Raw genomic sequence first — 23,916 nt, 5'->3', positions numbered from 1 at the left:
GTAAGCTGATGATATTCAAAGCCAGTTGGATGGGGCCCTGGGCAGCCTGGTCTAGTATTAGATACAGAGGTTGGCATTGAGGTCCCTTCCAGCCTAAGCCATTCTATGATTCTATGAATATTACTACACAAGAAGTTCAAAGCATTTTGTAGGGTTATTTTCTCCCAAAAAAGTTATCCCCCCAAAAACTTCCCCCCCCCCACCCCACCCCCCCCCAAAAAAAAACCTTCCCCCCCAAAAAAAACCACCAACATTTCCCATCAGCAGGGGATCAAAAGGAAATCATTTCTCTCTCCAGGACTTGTTACTACAGTTGTCCTTAGTCCTTCAAACAGTGCTAGGTGGGTGACCAAACCTTTGCAATTCCTCATTCCCCCACGTGGAATTTTCACACAGCTTTGCTATTGGAAGTATGTACTGGAAAACAACTTCTTTAGCTATTTGCTTCCACAAAACAGTTTGTCCACATCAAGTGTTTATGTATATCGAGTTGTTGTTGTTGTTTAATTCTTTAAGTACGTGAATTTGCATTCTGACTAAATTTAACCAATCCAGAGCTTTACTATTAAAGTTTGTTCCTTATATTGGCAGAAACAGGAGGAAAACATCTTGTGTATGTACTTGCAAGCTCGTACAATAATCTTGCGAAGCTAAATTGGGAAGTGCTTTTGAATTTTTCACATAAAAGCAGCAATTTACTTTAATAAGGTTCACACAGTCACAAACAGCCACACAAAAATAATCAACAGAGAGCGTGAAATAGCATGAAATTAAGGAAAACACTGAACGGTAGTGAACAAGCTTAAGAATTTTAAAAATATGAAATGAAAATTTAATGAATTATTTCTGTTCATTTTTTTAGTGCTTTTACAGTAAATTCTGCTGTATCTTCCTGTTCTGTTGTACATTTTTCATAGAGACAATCTGCATAAAGATGGTTATTTATGAGAGCTAATTAATCTCCCAGTGTTTATTTTGATATCGTTAATGTATTACAGCAGTCACAGCACAATGTCACAAAACCTATCTGTATAAAATAAAATGACTTGAAATCATATCCATCAGACCACAATGGAATGCTAGAAACAGCTTTGGGTGAGGAGGTTTAGGTTAGATATTAGAAGGAAGTTTTTCAAACAGAGGGTGGTGACACACTGGAACATGTTGCCTAAGGAAGTTGTGGATGCCCCATCTCTGGAGGCATTCAAGGCCAGGCTGGATGTGGCTCTGGGCTTCCTGGTCTGGTTGAAACTCATTATCATCCTTTTTCTGTTCCATGATTCTGTCATAAGATTTTATATTTTGGGCTTTAAAGTTAAAATACTTCCAGTATCTTTAAACCAGACTTTTCTGTTCAGTTCCTACAGACAGGAGTATGTGTCTAACTTCATGCATGAGAACAGAAAGAAATACCAGATGCATGTGTGTATAAATGGAAATCGGATCTCAAAAAGTAAGTATGTTACTTGTGCAATCCTATCAGACAAATATTAATGCATGAAAAATAACATTAGAAACAATGTAAAGGCAACAGAGAAGGTTTATATGTTCTCTAAGAAAAAGGAACAATAGAACACCCAAAAAACATTCAGGGAATTAATGACAGAGACAGAATAAGATAAACTGCTCTTCAGCTATGAGACTATTTCCTCTTTGAAAAGTAGAAGGTATTTTTACCATCACATTTATTTGTTCAGCAAAAGCATAGATTTTTCTGCAATTTGCTACCCCTAATGTGCATTACGTAGTGAAGCTAGAAGAAACCCTTTTCCCTTCAACAAATTATTTTGTGCTTAACCTGAAAGGATTTTTAAAAATAAAGCCTACCATCTTTGCAGGTCTTTCCATTCTCAAGAAGTTTCACACCAGTGGGACATGCACACTGATAAGAAGGCTTGGTAGGAGACATCAGACATAAGTGGGAGCAGCCACCATTATTAATTCCACATGGGTTTGTAGCTGTTAAACATAAATCACACAGATTAATGCTTCTGATAATGAATGACCTCATCTCATGTGTCAAGACACATACGGTGTTTGAGTGGTGGAATCGGTGGCAGCAACACAGATTAAAGAAGGAAATGATATACACAGAGCAAGTAAAAATTAATTCCAAGTGTTGAGTAGTGAGTATTTATGGTACAAAAGTGCACGGATGTTGAATATTTCCTTTCTTGAGGAAGTAGCATTTAGCTCTAAACAAGAGCCTTGTTTCATCTCTGCTCTTTTCATTTTTGCAAACTATTCAACATGCTGGCGTTGAATGTATAGCAAGTTGCATATATATTAAAAAAAATGCAAACACAGTAAATTAACACAATAGTTAAGACAGTGGTTATTACACAGAGTTTGCAAAATTAACACTGCTTTTCATTTAAGAACTACTACTTGGAAAAAACTAAGAATAACATGCTACATAAAGTTAGGGCACATTAAAGAGAAAAAGGAATATGACAACAGCATAAATATGGATGTCAGAGTAAAAGCAAGAGATTATTCTTCACATTAAAAAAATTACATCAACATAGAAAATATTTGGTTTCTCTGTTTTGTTCCCCCCAGTCTCTGCACTGGAAAAATTGCATCACAATGCAAGTAAAACCACTTGCCATATAGAAGGAGTAGTTAAGATGTTTGCAAATCAATTCCAACTTGTAATTTAAGTATAAATCAAGACAGCTTACCATTTGGCTGCCTCTTCTGGCTGAAAGCATGGATATCCATGGGTGAGAAGATGTTGGAATGTATTTCACGCAGGTCCTCCCCAGAGTACTTGCTGCAGGCCAAGATGGAATGTGTGTTCCAGTCTGTCCAGTACAATGTGTCCCCAAACAGTGTCAAAGCAAAAGGATGTGGAAGGGAGCCTTTAACCACTGCTTGCCTAATAGAGTACAAGGAAGAAAACGAATGCTTAAACACAGTTCATACTACAGCTACGCTCAAACACAGCCTTTATGAAGAGAAGTTTACAGTGTAAGTATAATTTATCAAAATTTCTCTCTCTTCTTTCAGGGAAACAAATATAGCATACCCAATTGCAGGAATTATGTGGGTAAACAACACAAGGGTCCTATTTTCTAGCTGCCTTCCCATACTAAGTCAAAGAACAATAACTGAAAGCCCTGCCTAGGTTGTCAGTGGCTATTTCTTAGCACTCTTTTAATTCCTTATACCTGCGGGGCTATAAACCACCATGCACAACGGAAGGGAACACCAGCCGGTTTTATGCAAATCTGACTGCAATTTGTTGAAGCACCATGTCTATCACTGCCAGCCTCGGCAGATTTTAAACTGAGACAGTGTTTGGTCAATTAGCAATTCATTAATCTCTTCCATATTTTTTCCATTAATTATTTTGACCAATAGTTTCACTATGAAGAAATCCTGAATGTAACATTTCATGATTTGTTATTATGATAATTAAGCTATTGCTTTTTTTACAAGTAGTGCCATTAAACAGAGTTCTAATGATCTTTTGCTATAGTAATGCTATTACTTCTGAGGAAAAGTGGGTCACTCCCTGACTGTAAGTTCATAAACAAAATTAAAGACTGTATCTATATATTTTATGTAGATATACATATATATATGCTCATTAGCCATCACAAAAATGTAGCATAAACATTGCTGAAGACAGTTTTTCCAGGCTCTTGTGATGCAGAAACTAATTATCTATTCCCAAGTTCCTCAGAACAGGAATTAAGTAGCTCGGTTCCCACCTGGTAGTTTTTTCATTTTTGTTTTTAATTATTATTAAGAATCATAGAAAAACTGCAGATGGAAGGGACACTGGAGAATATCTGGACCAGCATCCTACTGAAAGCAAGGTCACATATGTACCAGTTAGACAAATGCTTCTTCCAACATCCTTCTTCTTAATAGTGAGGGTGCATAGGCATTCACACAATCACAGTTTCCCACTGAACAATGGATCCGGCCGTCTATCTCCTGCACTAGAGATAGGACCAACACATAGCTCTAATACTTCTTCAAGTATAGAGCATAGTATGAGCACCATCCTCCCAGTTTTTTTCTTCCCTGCAAGGTCATTATCTGTATATTTACTGAGAGAACAGCCACACAATATCTACATCTTTTTTTGCAAGATTTCAGTAAGAGAACTGGTTTTGTAGAGGACAAAAATAGTCTTATTTTCCAACTATTTTCTGCTAAAATGGAACAGAAGAGTATATTAAAGCAGGAAACTTGAAGGTATAATCTGCCAATGATTCCAAGTACAAAGAGACTGCAGTCATTTCAGCTCTTTCACCTTAGCTGCTGCAAAAAGATGCATTATCTTTAAAGTTTCTATTTTTTTCGACTCCCGAGAAAAACACATACATTCCATTACTTGTCACTCCAGTGTTCCAATTCTATGCCAAGCAACATTTCAGATGATATTTCAGACTAGAAAGTAGGACATATTTTTTATTTCTTATCTCTGTCTGGAGTCAGGTATATATATGCTCCTAATTAAATGCTCAAAATAAGCATCTTACAAAAGACTATTGTAACATAATTTACAGCTGAAATCTACCTGCTAAACAGTGAAGCCATAGTGACAAAGCATACTCCTGTACCAAGAATAAAGGCATTCAAATTCAATAAATGTTTTTACCAGCCCCACCCCCAAACTCTAAATGCCTTCAAATTTGAATAATTTCACTTCAGAGCAGGACTGGTAACTATCTAAGTCTTCATGATGACTACCATCTGGGATAGATGCAATACAGGTCCAAAGCTCTGGACCAACCCTTTAATGACCAAACCTTCATTAAAGATAGCATTTCACAGACAAGAGAAGCCACATTTCTTTCTACCTTGCTACTCATTCTAAATTTTTGAGAATTTTAGATGTGATTATTACCCACCAGTTCCTAGTAAGAATCAATCTTTGATTACAATAAATGCTGTTAGATGTGCCTAACTTTAGGACAACCATCTGTCCTTGTAGCAATGCATACAGTAAGCTGTCAACTTTATTTAAACTAGCCCCAGTCTGGAGAGATTCAGGAGTAGCAGATAGCTGACGGCACTGCCTTGTAGCAGTCACTTGCGATGTTTTTGTTAGTAGCTATAAGGAACTGTCATATAAAAATGTCTTTGGGCCTGAATACAATAGCACATATTACTCACATTTAATAAGATGAGGTTTACTACTAATATGTAACTCACATACACAGTTTTCCATCAAGCCATTACTTCCTATTAAGAAAATCAGAAGTGCTTTTTTGCCTCTGAACAAACATAATTGCCACAACTGATCTGCTGATCTGCTGAGAGGCAGACACACCGTGTAGGTGTCAGCAAAGAAGTGGAAGCTGGTTTGTGCTCTGTAGGCCCTCCCTGTCGTGATGGATCCACATATCAATGTTTATTACAGTCTTGCTCAGTGTGGTTTAAGTGATAGACAGAGATATGCACAGAAGTCACGTGCAGTCTACCTGCATTCCTTTCTGTTCACCTCTGAGGCTACCTGCACTTAATCTTCATGGCAGGGAGCAAGAATTTTCACTTATGTTTGAATCCATTTCTCAAGATTCTCTCTAGAGGATCCCATACCTATTTCCGTCTCCTCAGCTATCAGATAGAGAAAAAAATCTATTGCTAGATGACTCTTTGCAATCCAATTTCAAATACAGCAGTGGAGACTAGAAAATATTAAGGTAGTTTACCTCACTGCTATATTCTCAATGCTAAGGAGTGAGAATAAGAGAGAAATCTTTACTATAGCTCTCTTTTACACTTCTCATAAAAAACCAGCATGGCTTGTAAAGGCATAAGAGTAAATGAAAAAAAAAAAATAAATGAACCATGCAGTTAGACCCTGTGCACATGGGCAATTTGGTTATGCAGCCTAAGAATACAGTAGCATCTATCCAAGAGATGCTGCTGGGCATTTGAGGGCAGGCTTATCACAGTAACCTTGCTCACCAGTGGGGCAAGTTCTGTACTGGAACACACATCCACAGCCTGAGACAATGAAGATCAGCCACCATGCCAAATGGGCTTATACAGAAAGAGCAGAAATGCCTGAAGTTTGTTTGATCATTTCCACTCATCTGAGATGCTTTAATTTCATAAAAGCTAATCCAGCTCTCCAACAGTAAAGTACAGTGAGACACTTAAATGGAAAATGCAAGCAAATACATAAATATTCCCTTATATATATGCATAAATGCACTAACATAAATATTTATATTTCTATACACATATTTTCCATATGTCTCATATAAATACTTATATTTACATATACATACATACACACACACTTCCTCCACTGCACATGTTACCTAAACATATCCATTTCAGTAACCTGAAGAATTAATGCCAGTAACTGCTTTTCAGGCTATCAGAGAATCACTGAACGGGGGAAATAAAGAAGTATGAAATACACTGCTAACACAGATATACTTCCATTCTGCTTGCTAAAAGATTTGCAACAGATTAATTACGTTTGCAAAATTAAGAAATACATTAATGAAATGTACTATGCAATCCCTATAATTACTGAAGATTAGAGTTTTAAGCAGCAAAGAACTGGGACAGGAGCATTACATTAAGCAAACACTTTAGTTTTCATTTGTGGCTCGTAAATGGATGTGCTAATAGCACTAAAATGAGCAGAGGAAGCGTTTGTACTGTTTAACTTTCCCACTGAGTTTTTGTATGCCAGTTTTATTCAGCGAGGACACATTCTTGCTGGTACCTACATATGTGTTGAATACTAAATTTCAGAAAATTAGGAAAAATGGTATCTAACATAATGTTTTTCTCATTATATTTACCATATTTTCATTCAACAGAAATACAATATGAAAAGCTGGAATTTAAACAGTCTACATGTAAAAGCTTATATATTAACAAATTACAAAGCTATCATTCTTAACAATGGGAATTAATAGCAGGTGGCCAAAGTGCTTGGAGTACTGCATGCTGTTAGGTGAGGCAGGATGAACACCCGGCAGAGAGCTGAATATCCCAACACCACAGCTGCCACCAGGCAGGGCAAAGAGATCCAGTTTCCTTAGAAATACAAGGTTTCCTCTTCTGCCAACTGAACAAAAGTAAACTTGGAAAATTAAGCTGGAATTTCAACATGAATCCTTGCTATATTTCTACTAGAATACAAGCCTGGTTTTCATTACCTGAGAAAGCTGACAGAAAACATTACTTGTGGGGTACAAAAATATCTTTTAAAACCAAAATACTTTCTCTTTTGCCATGTCTTTAAGCTGCAATTGCCACACTCACAGCAAATAACAAGTTGAGCTTCAAACCCCACTTGTCCTTAAAGTTTAACGAAGTCAATCAGATGTAATTAGAGTCAATTGCGTGGGTCATTTTTCAGTCAAACACCATCAGGATATGCAATGTAGTTTATAGGCCTCAGCAGGAGTAAAGGAGACTAGAAAGCTGCAGGATGAGGTGATGGAGTCTGGGAGATAGTGTGTGGGTAGATCCACTGGCTGCAGGATGCTATAGGGGCTGCATAAACCTGCAGCTGCTGGGATCCTGAGCTAACACTGCATGTGCTGTCCCATGTCTTAGAAGCTGCACCAATGAACTGTGGCTAATCCGCTTGCGCTATGTATTTTTATTAAGTGTCTACAAATATACAGACCCATGACCTAGTGACTCCAGCTACATACAGCACACGTGCAACCTATCCCTATTTGCATACCAGCCAGCTACCGACATTTTGAAGCTCCACCTTCCCAGTATTTTATTTCAGAAGCGCCTTGGGGAAGATCCAAGAAATTCACCCTTTTGCTGTATCCAAATAATTTAATTACTTCTGTTTATGCAGGCTTCTCTAGCAGCTTTAATTAGAAGACTATTTGTCTTCTGCACTGTCCTGCAGTGATGATGTACTGAAACAGACTTTTCACCATAGACTGGTTTCTCCTCAGTGACTGAAAGTATTAAACACTTCTGTCTCACAGAAATATACATAAAGATATAGACAGAGCACAGTATTTTATTCCCTGCACATAATGTCATATACTGCATCCATTATACACAACAACAACAAAAAATCCTTCTGAATTCAGGGACACAATGTTTTCAGCTTTTCATCAAATTTGCAACTAATCATCTGGCAGACAGATTTGATCTGATGCTTAAAAACAGGAAAAAAAAAATCCATGTTTGAGTGCAAGCTTAACATTCACCTCCTTGCAAAAGTTCCTCAGCCCTTTAACAGTATTTGTAAGTATGTTTTCTTACAGTGGCCTCAAAACCCATCTCATTAGCACAAACTCTTCCTGGGGGACCTTGTAAGTGCATTTCCCTTCAGCCAGTAACGTGTTAACTTATTAATTAGAACTGCTGCTGCAGGGTAAAGGAAAAGAAATTAATTCAAGAGCTGCCTTAGCAGGCCAACCTATCTTGGGTACTCTACTCACAGGAGAGCTATCTGCAATCCAGTTTTGTTTAATTAGTCCCACAAAAAGCAACTGTTCACTCTGATAAGAGCAGGGCAAGAGTAGGAAACAGGGGAAAAAAGAAAAAAAAAAAAGAAGAAGAAAAAAGAAAAAAAAAAGAAAGAAAATAAAGAAAACCACACATCTCCTGTATGCACCAATTTCATTTTTTAATTATATTCTGACATGAAAAACTGCTCACTCCTTTCTCTTGCTGGCAAACCAAGAGCATTAGTCATCAGCCTCTGTGTTGTTCCTCCTTACTCTGAGTCCGTCACTGGAGTAGCCATGCTGGTCAGTCCCAGAGCTAGCACAAATCACTGTAAAATCTGCTGTGCAGATTTCCTCATGAATTTACAACCCTACCACACATTTGCTGAGTGCTGATGCCAACACCATCATGGCGCCTCTTCATTTTAATGCAGAAGTTCACAGGGTCTAGCAAAAGATTACCACGGTCTTATCCAAAGAGGTGACAAAAATCCAGGCTACTTTGTTTATCCCCCTGCATATTCCTACCATCTACCTACTTTGTTCTTCCACTAGCCAGACCTCTGCATGCTAGAAGCCAAGCATCCATGCATATAACTGGCCTTCTCTGATACATACATCTTTAAATTTGAATTCTCATGTAGGGCCAGGTGTAGAGACATGATAATCTAACAACAGGAATAAAAAGACAAAGTTATTTCTCTCAGGTATAGAAGTATGTCAAGAGTGCTTTCCCTTTCACTCATTCTAAATATTACGACGGATTTATCTCAGTGACACTAATTCAAATCCTTGCCCATTTACATTATATTTTCTTTCATTATCCGAATCACAAAAGCAGTTTTCTTTGAACTGTTCGAAATTTTTTTTTGATATAGAGATGTTATTTACTGCTAACTTTCCCACTTCCACAAAAGCAATTAAAACTCATGTTACATTGCTCTACATGAAGCTTTCATGATCTCAACTACTACAGACTCCCACCTCACACTGAGCAACACTACAAACAACTTGAAACTTATCTTTAATCATCTGCTTCCTTTGGCAAGTTAACAAATCTAGTCAGATCCAGAACACTGGACATATTATGAAACTATGTATCTTTTAATAACAGTGATCTTTTTTATTTCTTCAATGGCTCTGTCTTCCAGAAATATATGTTCCCTGACATGCTAACAGAAGGTAAAGCAGAAAAAGAACTAGTGACACTCCACAAAGATTTTTAAAAATATATCTATTTTAATCAGGAGTAATTTTGCTAGCAACACCAAAAAAGACCACCAAAAACCCCTCCATTTATAAATATAGAACTAACGAGTTAAAAATGAAGTTCTATATTAGAACCACCTGAACACAGGAAGAGCTGAAATAACCTGCCTGACTGGCAGCAGTGTCCAACTGTCAGCAGGAGTGCATAGGGCACACAGCCCTATGCAAGGGATAACGCTGGGTGAAGCAATACAGGGAGTCACGGGTGTATTGAGGGATGGAAAGGTGTGAGTAAAAATAAGCATGTATGTATATGCACAGGGAACATGTAGACAGAAACTGCAGGGACTGCTGTTGTGGTGGAGGGATAGATCTAAATCCTTACAAAAGCTTCTTAGTTCCAGTGGTTATGGGAGAAGAAAAGAATCTGCTCAGCTTTTCCCTTTTGGGGCGTGAGGATAACCAGGAGAACCGACTGAAAGGGTATTATTGTATGTTGGTTTTTGGCTTTGGGTTATTTTTTTTTTTTTCTTATGAAGTTTAGAAGGAAGATCTCAAAAGTTGTTTTGTTGGCAGATGTAGAAAAAATCTTTTTTTAATGTTAGATAATCGGTTATTGACAAAGTTGAATAAAGTAATGAGATAAGAGGCAAAATACAGAATTAGCTGTTGGAAAATACCATATTGAAAGGGGTAATTTTTATTGGGTAACTGAAAGGCAAAATGTAACAAAATAGAATCACTGTGAACAGCCCCAGAAGATCTCTTTTTCTTCCCTCCTTGAGATAGACAGAGGCTAAGAGGTCACAGCAGAGAAAAGAAATAGCACATAAAAACTCATTGTAGAACAGCTTAACTTCTGCAATTCTTTCCATTTTTCCCAGTGATGTAATTGCAAAGAATGTTAATAGTTTTCTGAATCTTCAGAACTTTCTCAGATGCCTAGGGAAAAACTGAACGCCTAAGGGAAGTCATGTGCACTTTACTCTCCAAAGACTATGCTCTCCTTCTCCCTCAAATGGTAACAAACCAGCATGATCCCAGGTAATATTGGTAATAAATTTTGGTACCACTTAAAAAAAATACATTTAAGTACTAGATAAATTGTTTTGTTCTTCACAAATACATTAAAAATAATTAGTATATCTAACATCTAAATTACTTGTCTATGTGGGTCTTTATTGTTTATTTACTAATTCCAGAGAACTGACTCCAGAGTGAGGTAAATGATGCAGGTGACTTTACAGCTGTGTCATGAGGCTCAACTATTAGTTTCAGCTCCCTGCAGACAGACATGGCCATGCAGCCCCTTATTCTGAGGGAAGATCAGCACCTTTAATGCCCTCATTTTTAGAAAGAACCACTTCAAGGTTAGTCAAAGAAAGGGAATGTAATAAACACATTTACAATAAAGACAAAAGACCAAAAGCATATTTGCACTGTTGTGCAATAGGCTGTCAGTGAAGGGAGAACTAAAAAGGAGTCTGAAGTAAAAGATTGAAAATGCATGCAGCAGTGGCTGCAGGAAATACCGAGGTAGCTATGGAGCCGGAAAGACTGGAGACCCTAGATAAGACAGGGGGGTTTGTGCTTTGTGGGAAAAGCATAAATATAGATTTAGATGTTCGTGGTGTCGATTTTGATCAGTGGACTCTTTTTGCTCAATTACCATTTCAAAAATCATTTCCACATCATGCATCGTTTTCCAGCAGGTGCTAGCAAAAGCAGTACGGTTTATTGCAGAGCCTGATATGCACACACTATTGGAAAGGGAATAAGACAAACTATGGCAGCATGTTGTTGTACTAAAATGGTCCTTTCCCTCCCCAGTAAATAGGACAAAACAAAAAGGGTGACTCTAAATGGAAAAAAGCCACATAATTTTCTTGTGGGACAAATTTATGATGTGGTTTCATCAGGTGTGATCATATAGGTGGTCATTTTGGAGTTGTATTTTCTTCTCATTGTTATCATTGTTTGGAGTTTTGTTTTATTTTTGTTTATCTTGCTTGTGCACCAACTGTGAGTATTTTGTATTTGTGTGAGGGACTCACATTTGTCCTGCAATTTTTCAGGTGGCAAGCTGTCACTCTGAGCCCCACATGCAATCATTTCAATTGAGATGAGTCTTTTTAAAGTTCTGATACGTGTTTGGTCTCATAATCACTCCATTCTTATCACATACATGTTATGTTTTTATCCTCAAACCATTTTTATCTGGAACACTCTGAAAACTTTCTGCTAACCAGCACCAATTTAAAACAAACAAACACACCAAAAAAACCCCAACAACAGTCTCAAGTTATTATTGTACATGACAGTTTCTATCCCATTCTCTAAATTGCACTGAACCGTAAACGACTGTTTCCCTTTCTAAAAGATTATAATGCCACAAAATATCACATTCTTTTAGTAAGTTTGCTTTCTTGTGAAATAAATGTTTCTTGTGAAATAAATGTTTCTTGTGAAGTGAATATTTATTTATTTATTGTGAAATAGTCATGTGAAAGGCCTTGCAGAAGTCTAGGTAGGTGACATCAGTTACCTTCCCTTTGTCCATCAGTGTCATCACTCTATCATGGGAGGCCACTAGATCGGTCCCTTGGTGAAGCCATGCTGACAGTCTTGGATCACTTGATTATCCCTAGCACGTGTCCCAGGAGGATCTGTTCCATGACCTTCCCAGGCACAGATGTGAGACTCTCTTGCCTGTGGTTCCCTGGGTCCTCTTTCTTCCCTTTCTTATAAACGGAAGTGATGTTTCCCTTTTTTCAGTCATCCAGGACTTTGTCTGATAGCCACAGTTTTTCAAATACCGTGGAGACTGGCTCAGCAACCACATCAGCCAGCTCTCTTAGGATCCCTGGATGCATGTCATTTGGCTCCATAGATTTGTACACATTCAGTCTCATGAGGTAGTCTCAAACTTGCTCTGCTCTTACAGTGTGGGGGAATTTGCTCCCTCAGTTCCCACCAAGAGGTTCAGGGATGTAAGAAATATAAGAATCCTTGTTGCCAGTGAAGACTGAGTCAAAAAACTCATTGAGTACCTCAGCCTTCTCCATATTGTTGTACCAGCTCTCCCTTCTCATTTCTCAGAGGGGGTATACTCTCCTTGGCCTTTCTCTTCTGACCAATGTACCAGTAGGATTCTTTCTTGATATTTTTCACATCCCTTGCTAAGTTCAGTTCCACCTGCGCTTTGGCTTTCCTGATCCCATCTCTGCATATCCAGACAGCGTCCCTGTATTCTTCTCAGGTGACATGTCCTTGTTTCCACTGCCTTCTTTTCCCTCAGTTTGACCAGCAGGTCCTTGCCAAGCCATGTCAGTTTCTTGCCTCCTTTTCCTGCTTACTTATTCTGAGGGATGGAGAGCTCTTGCGCTCTTAGAAAAGCATCCTTAAAGAGTAACCAGCTTTGCTCCACTCCTTTGTCTCTAAGGACATCTTCCCAGGAGATCTCATCAAGCAATTTCCTTAAACAGCCTGAAGTTCACTCTCCTGAAATTCAGAGTCCTGACTCTACTCTGCCAGGCCCACATTCCTCATGATCATGAATACAACCAGAGCATGGTCCCTGCAGCCCAGGTTGCCTCTAATCTTAATGTCTTTAATGATCTCCACTGCACTGGTGAGCACCAGGTCCAGCAACACTTTACCTCTGGTTGATCTGTCCAATACCTGAACTGGAAAGTTATCACTGATGGATTTCAGAAATCTCCTGGATTACTTTCAGCACATCACACTGTTTTTCCAGCCATATCCACTTGATTGAAGTCCCTCATTGGGATGAAAGTCTGCAAGCATGATACTTCTTGCAGTTGAAGCAAGATGGCCTTGTCAGCAGGCTCCCCTTGATAAGGTGGCCCGTAGTAAACCCCAAATACTAGCTGTCCTTTATGGACCCCATATCTAATCTTAACCCACAGGCTCTTCGCATGTTCCTGACTGTTTCTCAGAGGGAACTCCTCGCAGTCTATCCACTTTTTAACAGAGTGCAACTCCCCCACTCCTCCTACCTTGCTTATCCCTTCAAAAAAGCTGATAGCCCTCAACGGTGGTATTCCAGTTATGTGACTCTTCCCGCCATGTTCCTATGATAGCAGTTAGATCGTTGTTCTCCAAGTGCACCATGGTTTCCAGCTCCTCTTGCTTATATTCCACAGCATGTGCACTGGTATAGAGGCATTTCAGCTGGGCTTTCAGCAGGGCTGCCTTCCTGGAGGAGCCCTCCTACAAACCTCTGGGACAAACCTCTGCTTCTTCCTAAGGTGGTAGCGCTCTTGGGCTCTCTATCCCCCAGCAGCTCTAATTTAAAGCCCTGGTGATGAGCCTAGCCAGCCTGCTGCCTAGTATATTCTTGCCCCTCCTGGTCATTTGCATCCCATCCCATGTCAACACTTCTAGTTTCTCGAAGGAATGTCCTAGATCATAGAACCTATAGCCTTTAGCATGACACCACCCATGCAGCCAGTCATTCAAATGAACCTTTCTCCTCCTTCTCCCTGGATCCCAGTCCCCAGCTGGGAGGATTGAGAACACTACCTGTGCTCCCAATCCCTTCCATATACACACATCTTCCATATACACACATCTCCATTGTTAGAACCAACAAAGTTGGTTAAATTATTTATACCTGTGCACATACATGTAAAACTGCATACAATTCCTGCTGCCTTGTCTAATCAAAAACAATTACAAAACAACTGCATGAATGTCTGTTCTCTTAACAGGAAGAACTTATGAAGAAAACAACACAAATTTTCAATGTTTTGAGTGCTATATGAGTTCAGAGTAAATACCACATGAACACAGAGGATGTTTCATGCATGTTGCCTATGTTTGTACAAACAACTCAACCCATCAAAAAAACACCTATCTTGTCAACAAAAGGGTTTTGGGGGAGCCTAATTTCTCATGGCTTCTTTGTTTGCATAAAAGAAGTCACCAAGATGTCAGAATGAAGAGCATGAGAAATGCTACTTAATGTTTAGATAAACCAGCTGAAGCAACACAAGAATTTGTAAAGGATAATTTCAAATATCATAGCCCTGTGATACCTGGGCAAAAACTAACCGTGACATATTTGTGTGTGTGAACAGTACTGACACAGGTCTTGTGTAAGTAATTCTAGCATAGTCCTCTGTAAAAATTGTTTTCCATACATTTCCCAACTCCTAGAATTAAAAAAACGACGAGATCTGTATATGATGATCTACTTTTTCATATTATTCTCTGCATTTCTGAATACTGCAATAACAAAGGAAAAGAAGACCAAACAAAAACCTTAAGAAAAACAAATTTCTGCTAATAGTCTTACCTAATTAAGAATAACACTCATTAATTCCTTTATGGAACTAGTTCTGAGAAGAGACCTAGTGAGTTACAGCATGCCTCAAAGAGGGGCACACATTCAGCATCATGGTTTTGGAAAGGGGAGTCTGGGGAAGGATAAAAGCATCTGATAGCTCTAGCTAGCTTAAAATTTAGCAAGTATTAAAGTGCCAATTCTTTGCAACAGAGCTTGTAAAGATATGCTTGTCCTAAAAGACATTGCTTAAGTAGAATTACATAAATAAAACAAAAACTTCTTACCGATGACTTCCATCGAGATTTGATTTGTGGATGAAATTCAGTTTAGCATCTGCCCAATAAAGTTTCTGTTCCTCATAATCCAGTGTCAGTCCATTTGGCCAATAAATGTCCGTGTTGACTATAATGGAGCGGCTTGAACCATCCATCCCAGCACGTTCTATCTTTGGCACTTCTCCCCAGTCTGTCCAATACATGAACCTATAATTATTTTAAAAACAGAAAAAAATAAAAAACTCAAACATATAAATCTACTACCAGAACATTTAATACAATTTTCAGTAAGGCAAAGGCTCTCTATTCTACAATGCCAGTGTTTCTGGAGCTCTCTTTTACTGGATAAGGTACATATGACCTGGGAATACAAAAAAAAAAAAAACAACAAAAAACTGTTACTTTAGAAAATGAAGAAGATAAAAAGAAGAAAGACAAATCCACAGTACTATGTCACATACTTCCAAACATCTCTTTCTTTCCTCGAGTCAGCTAAGATAGTTGGGTCTACCCAACAGATCTTAGCAATGATCAGCATTAAACAGAAAACATGGATATTGCAGACTATCATGAAATGACCTCTTTAACATGAGTCAGAGCACTGGGGGGGTTGAGGGGATGGAACAAAATAAGATTATTAGCCAACATAGCAGTTGTATGTAAACAGTTAAGTGTATTTGATGGAAGACCAACTCACAGAAAGGCAGCTAATTCAACACATTTAGAAGCATAGTTTTCTTGCACTGAATGGACAAAGCACTGTAAAATCTTTCAGGATTGAGTAAGGATCGTTACCTGGGAAGTTATGAGGGAAGGGAATTTATCTAGTTGCGTGTAAGACAGACTAAGCAAGAGAAATCACTTTATTAAGACTGTATGCTATGGAGGAGTTAGAATTCCTTCTTCTTCTGCAGGTGGTAGAAGATTGATTTACTTCTGAGTTGTTAACATAATGCAACACTAAACAAAAACAATTTGTAATATAAACAGATTAGACAAAGCATGCCAGCAAAGCCTGCTATGTTATGTTGTTGCAGCTGGGCAGACAAAAAGTCTACTATCCTAGGTTGTTTTTCTTAACCCTATGACATCTGCTGGCATACCTGCCTGTATCTGTGCTCCCTAACCTGCCTCAGTCAAAACAACCTAGACTTGGAAAGATCTGAAGCCTTTAAACTAACTCAGATCATCATACAACCACAACATGTCATCTATATGGTGCCCACATGTGAAGAGGCCTGGCCACCCATCCTTTAGAGAAAAGCAAATGTGCAACACATTTAAGAAACATTTGCAGATGAAGTTATTCTTGGCAGAGATTTATTTAAAAAAAAAAAAAAGTCAGGAAATTCCATGTCATTTTTTCCCCTTAATTCAGGTCTACAGCTGTGCATTAAAACAAACATACTATCTGTGGACAGAAATGCAGCTGATGAAAACAAATATTGTTCATTCAATCCCAAGTGAGTCATTCTTTATGGAGCAATATACCTGTCTGAAACACAGGGCACAGAGACAGAACATTTGAGACTGCTGCAGTCAGGAATGAGTGCTATAGAGAAATCATCTTCCTGTCAGGAAGAAGGGAAAAACAAATAACCTTCAGATAGGTAGCAAAGTAGCAAGTCACCTGGTCAAGCTGTGCAGTAAAAAGCTACAGACATAACAACAAGTTTTAAAAGTCACACAGCACTTCTTCAAATAACGTGTGAGGAAGAAGGGAGGACAAGAAAGAAATACTTTTAAACTTCTTCTAAAAGACTCTTATTTAGCCCAGCTTGTCATGCCCCACGCTTCCAAATACTTCAAGGTTAATAGGTACCAAGGTCCTGGCCACACTGCTAGACTGATTTTTCAGGCTGAAACAGAGAGCTCATTAGTTGTTTGTATAGCTTTGCCTTCTTCCCTGTCTCTCTCTCACCTCTCATGCACAGTACAATTACTGAAGAGAAAAACAGGCAAGGGAAGTCTAGCCACAAAGTAAAGTCTTCCCCCACTTCATAAAGCCAGCCTCATTTCATTTGTCAGAGGAGGACATGTGCACATAGCATTTGCTTTAAGATTCTGCAGCATTTCCATCCAGCTCTGATTGCCTCCGCTCCATTTCTGCAGTAGCTTTTTCTACTATTATCTTTTTGTTTACCATCACCCTGCTTAAAAGCCCGCAAGTTTTAATATCTACATTAAAAACCTTTGGAACTGATCATGCTCCGGCTGATGGCATCAAGGCTATGTTTCACTCAGGAACCTGGGTTTTTAATCACTGCCAAAGTAATCCAGGTTATAGTTTGAAAACCACTTTTTTCAGTAACAAGCAGCTTCCTGGAGATCATCTCTTGCTTGCAGTACAGTGCTTCCCTGGCTACGGAGCAAAAAGGATTAAAGGAACAGGTTTGGGCTGAAATGATCAGTTATCAGTCTGAATGATCTCCAGTGCACTACAGTGGTCTACAAACACATCCACTTACACACAAGCTACAGGTATCTATAGCTGCTTAAACCAGGTGCCAGCAACACTCACTAAGTTCTCAAGTTCAGTTTCTTATTCAGAAAGTACAAGCACTTCCCCACAATAGCTGAGCAAGTGGCACAGGGTGTGGGAGCCAGAGGAGATGGGAAGAACTGCTTAAAACAGCTGTAAGAATTGTATCTCTACCCCTCCTCAACCATGCTTGAAGTTACCTGTGATTACTATAAGTAGACCTGGTCAACAGCCAGGGAGAGTCCAGATGGACACAGCTGTAAAACTCCTATTACTGCAGAGGTGTCTGCAGATTTTTCTACTGAGATCTCAAATCATTTTTGCAAGTAACATCAAACCGCTCACATCCATCCAATGCCAGTCCCTCTCCTCTGGACACCTCAGATTCTTGTACGATTACATAATGGTTGGTAAGTGAGCCACACAGAAACAGTGCAAAAAGATGATGTTTAGGCATAGTAAATGATGGTAAACTAGCCATACAGAGAAGTGAAAGATAGTTCTCCCTCCCGTTCAAACAGATTTAATTAAAATTTAATTAAAAAGAAACAAAAACAACAACAAGAAAGCAAGCCTACAGGATATAGCAAAACATTCGCCAATAAGGAACAAGCTTCCCAGATAGGTTGTGAAGTCTGCTTCTCTGGAGATACTCGGAACCTGCCTGGAAGCTTTTCTGTGCAACCTACTTAGGGAACCTGCTCCAGCATCAGTGATGGACCTGATCTCGAGAACCCATCCATTTAGAGCCAAATTTCTCTCTAACCTAATAAAAATAGTACCACATCACACTAAAACTGATTCTGTATATCTACATTTCTCTTATTCTACTTCAGTAACTAACGGTTTTATTTTAAAAGATGGGTTTAATTACATAACCTTAAGATTTTTCATCTTACCATTAAAAGCCATGCACATCAGACTTTAATAGTAAGACTTTAGAAACAGCTGTGAGCTGTTATAAAAACTAACAGATTAACTGTATTATTTATGTACACAGATAATTTTAATATTAGGTGCCTGTGTCAGGAAACATTACAGCTCCCCTCAGAGAATTAAGGTCCATCACGTAGAAAAGACAAAAGGTCTTCAGCATCAGTAGGTATGGTGCTTTGTTTGACTGTGGCCCAGACTGTTCATTACTCCCTTAATGAAGTTGTAAAAATATTTATCTTAGACAATTTGTTGTGGTTTAACTCAGCAGGTGGCTCAGAGTCACACAGTCCCTCACTCATTTCCCCTCCTCCCAGTGGGATGGAGGAGAGAATGGTGGGGAGAAGAGGGTAAGTAAAACTCATGAGTTGAGATAAACCTACTTACTAGAGAAAAGGATAATAGTGACTATTTATCTGAATCTATCTATACGTACAAATGTATATAACAAGTGATACACAAACAATTGCCCATCACCCATTTGCTGTCTGACTCAGCTCTTTTTGGAGTGCCATGTCACCACAAGACTTGCTTTTCAAGGTCCGGGATAGTATTTCAGGCAGTGGCATGGGATATGTTTACAGTCATCCAGTGGTTGCTGCCTCAATTGTAGGCAAATGCCATTTGCCAATGCAATTTGCGGAAGCATGATATGACCCACCTGCCAGGTTCCCCCAGATTTGTATTTCAGTCATTGTCCTCCATACCAAAGAGGTTTTATTCCAGTTGGCTTGCTTAACTACGGCACAAGTTTCACACTCATGGATAATGTGTGCAAGAGTGTCCATAGTCAAGACCATCCCTCAATCCTGAGCCCATTTATAAGCTGCATCTCTATTCCTTGATGGCCCGAAGTGTCATGGTCCTATTCAGCTAGAAATAATAGAAATAATTTATCCTTATGCCAAGTAACTTTCAATTCAATCCCTTCAGTCCAATTCACCTACTGATTGTTTTGATGTTCTTCAGTGGCACAGCCCTTGGGTACATGAGCATCTACGTTACATATGGTCTCTACCCAGGCAGAAATATCTTTCCACAATGAAGTGGCTCAGATGGATTTGCCTCTGCTTTGCCAGCTGGTCTTCTGTCATTACTTTAACCACATTCCTGGGGCATTTGCCACCATCCAATATTCAGTACACTGGCCACTTCTCATATTCAACAATGTCTAAAACACCTGGATGGCAAAAATCTTATGCAAATTGTCTTGATTCACCTTTTCCTTCAGTAGTTGCTGCACCTTGTGCTGGACTCCATACAACAGCCATCCACCTGTGATGTTTCCCACAATGTTACAGGACCCAACAGTGAACAAGGCACATTTCTTCTCCTTTTCTGGCAGTTTATTATGTAGTAGAGCCTCTTCAGCAAGCCTCACCTCCTCCTCTGGAGATAATCCAAATCTCTGCCTTCAGGCCAGTCCCTGATAAATTCTAAGATTCCTGGGTGGCTGGGGTTACCCATCAGAGCCTGTTGCATGATTAGTGCAATGCACTTACTCGATGTAGTGTCAGTTGCTTGAACATCCAGCACAGGCAGTCAGGATGCCAAGAGGAGCTGTGCTTTAGTACCAATCACTTCCAAAGTAGCTCAAACCCCTTCATATGCTGCCAGTATCTCTTCTTCAGAGGTAGCGTAGCGAGCCTTGTATCTTCTGTATCCTTGAATCCAAAACCCTAAGCAGCAGCCTTCAGTCTTCCCTGGTGCGTTCTGCCAGAGGCTCCAGGTGGGGGCACTTTCCCCTGCTTTGGCATACGGGATGGTTTTTTGCATCTTGTCTTGTATGGACTGGCCCAAGGGCTACAGCATGAAGTATCTCCTCCTTAATTGGTTCAAAGGCTTGTTGTTGCTCAGGACCCCAAGTGAAATTGGTTTTCCACTGGCTCACTTAGTAGAAAGCATTTACTGTCAGCATGTAATCTAGAATATGCATTCTCCAGTACCCACAACACCTATGAAATTTGTGTTTCCTTTTTGTTAGCTAGTGGGGACATAGCAATTATTTCATTGATCACATCCCTACAGATCTGACATCTATCTTTCCATTTTATTCCTCAGAACTATATTCCTTTCAGGTCCTTTGACCTTACTTTGTCTTATGCATAAAGTGGCTTTCAGAAGGATTTAGATGATTTTCTTCCTTTTCTCCTTGCCTCACACAATTGTGTCCTCAATGTACTGCAGGTGTTCTGGAGCTGCCTCCTCTTCCAGTGCAGTCTGGATCAGCCCATGACAAATGGTAGGGCTGTGTTTCCACCTTCGGGGTAGTTGATTCCAGGTATACTGGATGCCTCTCCAACTAAAAGCAAACTGTGGCTTGCACTCTGCTGCCAGAGGGATTGAGAAAAATGCATTAGCAATGCCAGTTGTGGCATACCACTTGGCTGCCTTTCGCTCCAGTTCATACTGGAGTTCTAGTATGTCCGGCACAGCAGTGCTTAGTAGTGGTGTGACTATATTCAGGTCACAGTAGTCCACTGTCAGCTTCCACTCTATTGGACTTTCACACTGGCCAAATGTGACTACTGAAGAGTGAGCAAGTTTTGCTGAAGGCATCTCCACAACAAAAGGGCCTCCTGTGAGACAAAGCAGATAGATAGCTGCTTAATGTCTTCCATTCTTATAGCTGCCAAGGCAGCTATATTGATACCAAACAATTAAAGTATCCTTGAAGAACCCTCTCCTGAGATAATCTATACCAAGGATGCATGGAATCTCAGGCTAGTTGCAGTGGGGTGCTTTTGCCACTCACTTCTGGTTAGTCTCACTTTAGCCTCCAATACAATTAGCTATTGGGAACCACCTGTCACTTCAGAAATACAAATGCGTTTTGTCCTTTCAAACTTGGTGGTATTAGAGTACACTGTACAGTGGTGTCCACTAGAGCTTCATATTTCTGTGGTTCTGATCCATCAAGCCATCTAATTCATGCAGTCTAATAAAGCCAGTTGTCTCCTTCCTCCACCCAGCTGGAGGCAGGGCTCCTCTAGTTCAGGTTATTATATTCATTACTCATCTCTCATGTATGAGAACCAGAAGGCTCATTGTCAGCCTCAGAAATAAGATCATTCTCTGTCTGGAGAGCTGCCTGCTTGAAACTGGAGCCACTATTTGCCTGGAAGAACCCACTCTTGTGATTGTCTTCCTTTACAACTCACATATCCATGCCTGCAGAATCAAGGTTGGCTTTCCATTCAGCTTCCTCATATCCTCTCCATGATCATGCATGTTAAACCTCAGGATAAGTGATGTGTATCCACTGCCTCCTCTCTCTTAAGCAGAGGAATGCTTACTTCTAATGGATGAAATACTGGTTTGTACAGGTGGAGGAGTAGCTGAACTAGTTTCTTTTTCTTTGATCTGTTGAACCAGTTTCTCCATAGCTGAGACACAGGCCCATAGGGAGGAAGTCAGATTATCTTCATATTGTTGAAGCATGCTAGCCACTTCATCCACCATTGGTCTTTCTTTATCTAACCAATTCTTCCTTCCAGGGTGCTGGCATATGATATGGTGCATTCCCATACAACTCTCCACCACTTAGGTTGCATACATATCATCCAGGTCTTGAGAGTTGGTATTATTGTCCAAGTTAATTCCATATATCAGATTTACCACAGCAAGTTCCCTCAAGTACTGGATATCTTTTTCCCATGACAGTCCATTTGCCTGAGATAAATATCAAAACTTTCTTGAAGGGAAATCGTTCCCTTATGTCTGATAAGAGTTGCAACCATAGGGTGAAAGACTGTGTCCCTATTCCAATTGCTTTGCCAATGCCACTGTCCCTAGAAAGAGTTCTCTACTACTTGGCTTCATTGCCCACTATGTCTAGGATACTGGCCCCACTATCCCAGAACCAAAGCAGCCAGGTGGAAATGTGCTCATATGGCCAAAGGCCATGATCTTTTCACAAATCTTGCAGCTCAATGAATGTTAGGAGTTGGATGGTTTCTTTCTCTTCCTCTTGCTTTTGTGATGGCCCCGCTCCATATTCATCTTCTCCCAACTTATAGGCTTCTCTTTTTGCTAAATGTTCTGACTTCTGTAGACTTTTTTGGTCTTTCTTACAGGGGCAACTGATACTGACACTGGTTGGTTCTCTGGTTCTCCTGTTGCAAGGGCTGGAGAAGCCTTGGGACTGTACCTCCAGGTATGGTGTACCTACCTTGGGGAGAACTTTTTCTTGTCACAGTACTTGGAACAGCCATGGGACCCACAGCAGGAGCAACTGCATGACTTGTCACAGGGGCTGGAATGACAGCGGTCTGTCACAGTGCATGGTGCACCTGCAGGACCTGTTGCAGGAATTGGGGCTGCCACAGCATCTATCACAGGAGTTAGATATTGTTACATTTTCATCAGATCCAGAAGTATTCTCTTCCCCTTGAGAATACTGAACGGTGTGGAAAAGAGCTCATTAGGCATAGTCCAAATCCAGCACTCTGCAGTGATCTGTGCCTCTTTAGGATTGCCAAGGCAACAGCAGACCTTGTCCAAATATTCTACTAGTTTGTCAGAATTCAGTTGTTCAGAGACTAAGTTCCAAACCGCTACTTGAGGTACCTGCCCAAACCATCCCACATTCCCTACAACTCAGAACTATCGCACCTCAGGGCAGATATCTGGGTGACATTCTTAAATAATGTCATGAAATGCATTCACAACAAACAATAGAAACATGGTGCCTTGAATTTCCCACAGAGATTCAAAACTCTCAAAAGCTAATGTAAGTAGCTCTTGAGCTCCAGTGAAAGAAGAAAAAGTGAAGAAGAAGCTGAGGAACTGCTGGAAAGTGTTCTTCTCTATCTCTTCCATAGCCAGACTCTCCAAAAGACAAATTAAAGAGTGTAATTATTAATAGAATCAACAATATGCCATACAAAGCCTAACATTGACTGCAATGCTGAATACACACAAAACAGTAGTTTCTCAGCTGCTAATTTTATCATAAGGTAAGCCAAGGCCACACAGCGAGCAAATAAAAAACTTAATCCAGTCCTCAGAGATGACAAAAAATGCAGCAAGGTGCTAAACAATATAGATCCACACGACTCTCAGAAAGCTCCATAAATAGGGAAACAATTAACACAGTGACCAGCAATTATTAAGCTACCACAAAACCCTGTGTTAACATGCTCCAGGGTCAGATCTGCTGTTATCTCAACACTTTGCGCCCCATGTTGGGTGCCTAAATGACTGTTGCATTTAATTTAGGCAGGTGGCTCAGTACCACACAGTCTCACTCCTCTCCTTCCCAGTGGGATGGGAAAGAGAATCAAGGAA

The 23,916-nt window shown here is 39.7% G+C and overlaps 1 protein-coding gene across 2 annotated transcripts in view; it reads right to left on the bottom strand.

The window, feature by feature from the left end:
* Positions 1-23,916, bottom strand: part of LRP6 (LDL receptor related protein 6) — a 122,026-nt gene that overhangs the window by 54,609 nt on the left and 43,501 nt on the right. For both annotated transcript variants that reach the window (XM_085543625.1, XM_015870801.3), the window contains 3 exons: positions 15,222-15,419; positions 2,685-2,881; positions 1,828-1,959 (listed from right to left, as the gene is read on the bottom strand). In XM_085543625.1, coding sequence (XP_085399751.1) covers positions 1,828-1,959; positions 2,685-2,881; positions 15,222-15,419 — 527 coding nt within the window. The remainder of the gene's footprint in view (positions 1-1,827; positions 1,960-2,684; positions 2,882-15,221; positions 15,420-23,916) is intronic.

Source organism: Coturnix japonica, chromosome 1, assembly GCF_054131305.1.
Source record: "Coturnix japonica strain WE chromosome 1, WE-NBRP24, whole genome shotgun sequence".
Lineage (NCBI taxonomy): Eukaryota > Metazoa > Chordata > Aves > Galliformes > Phasianidae > Coturnix > Coturnix japonica.
Note: the sequence above shows the minus strand (reverse complement) of the source record. Positions and strands in the feature narration are given on the sequence as shown.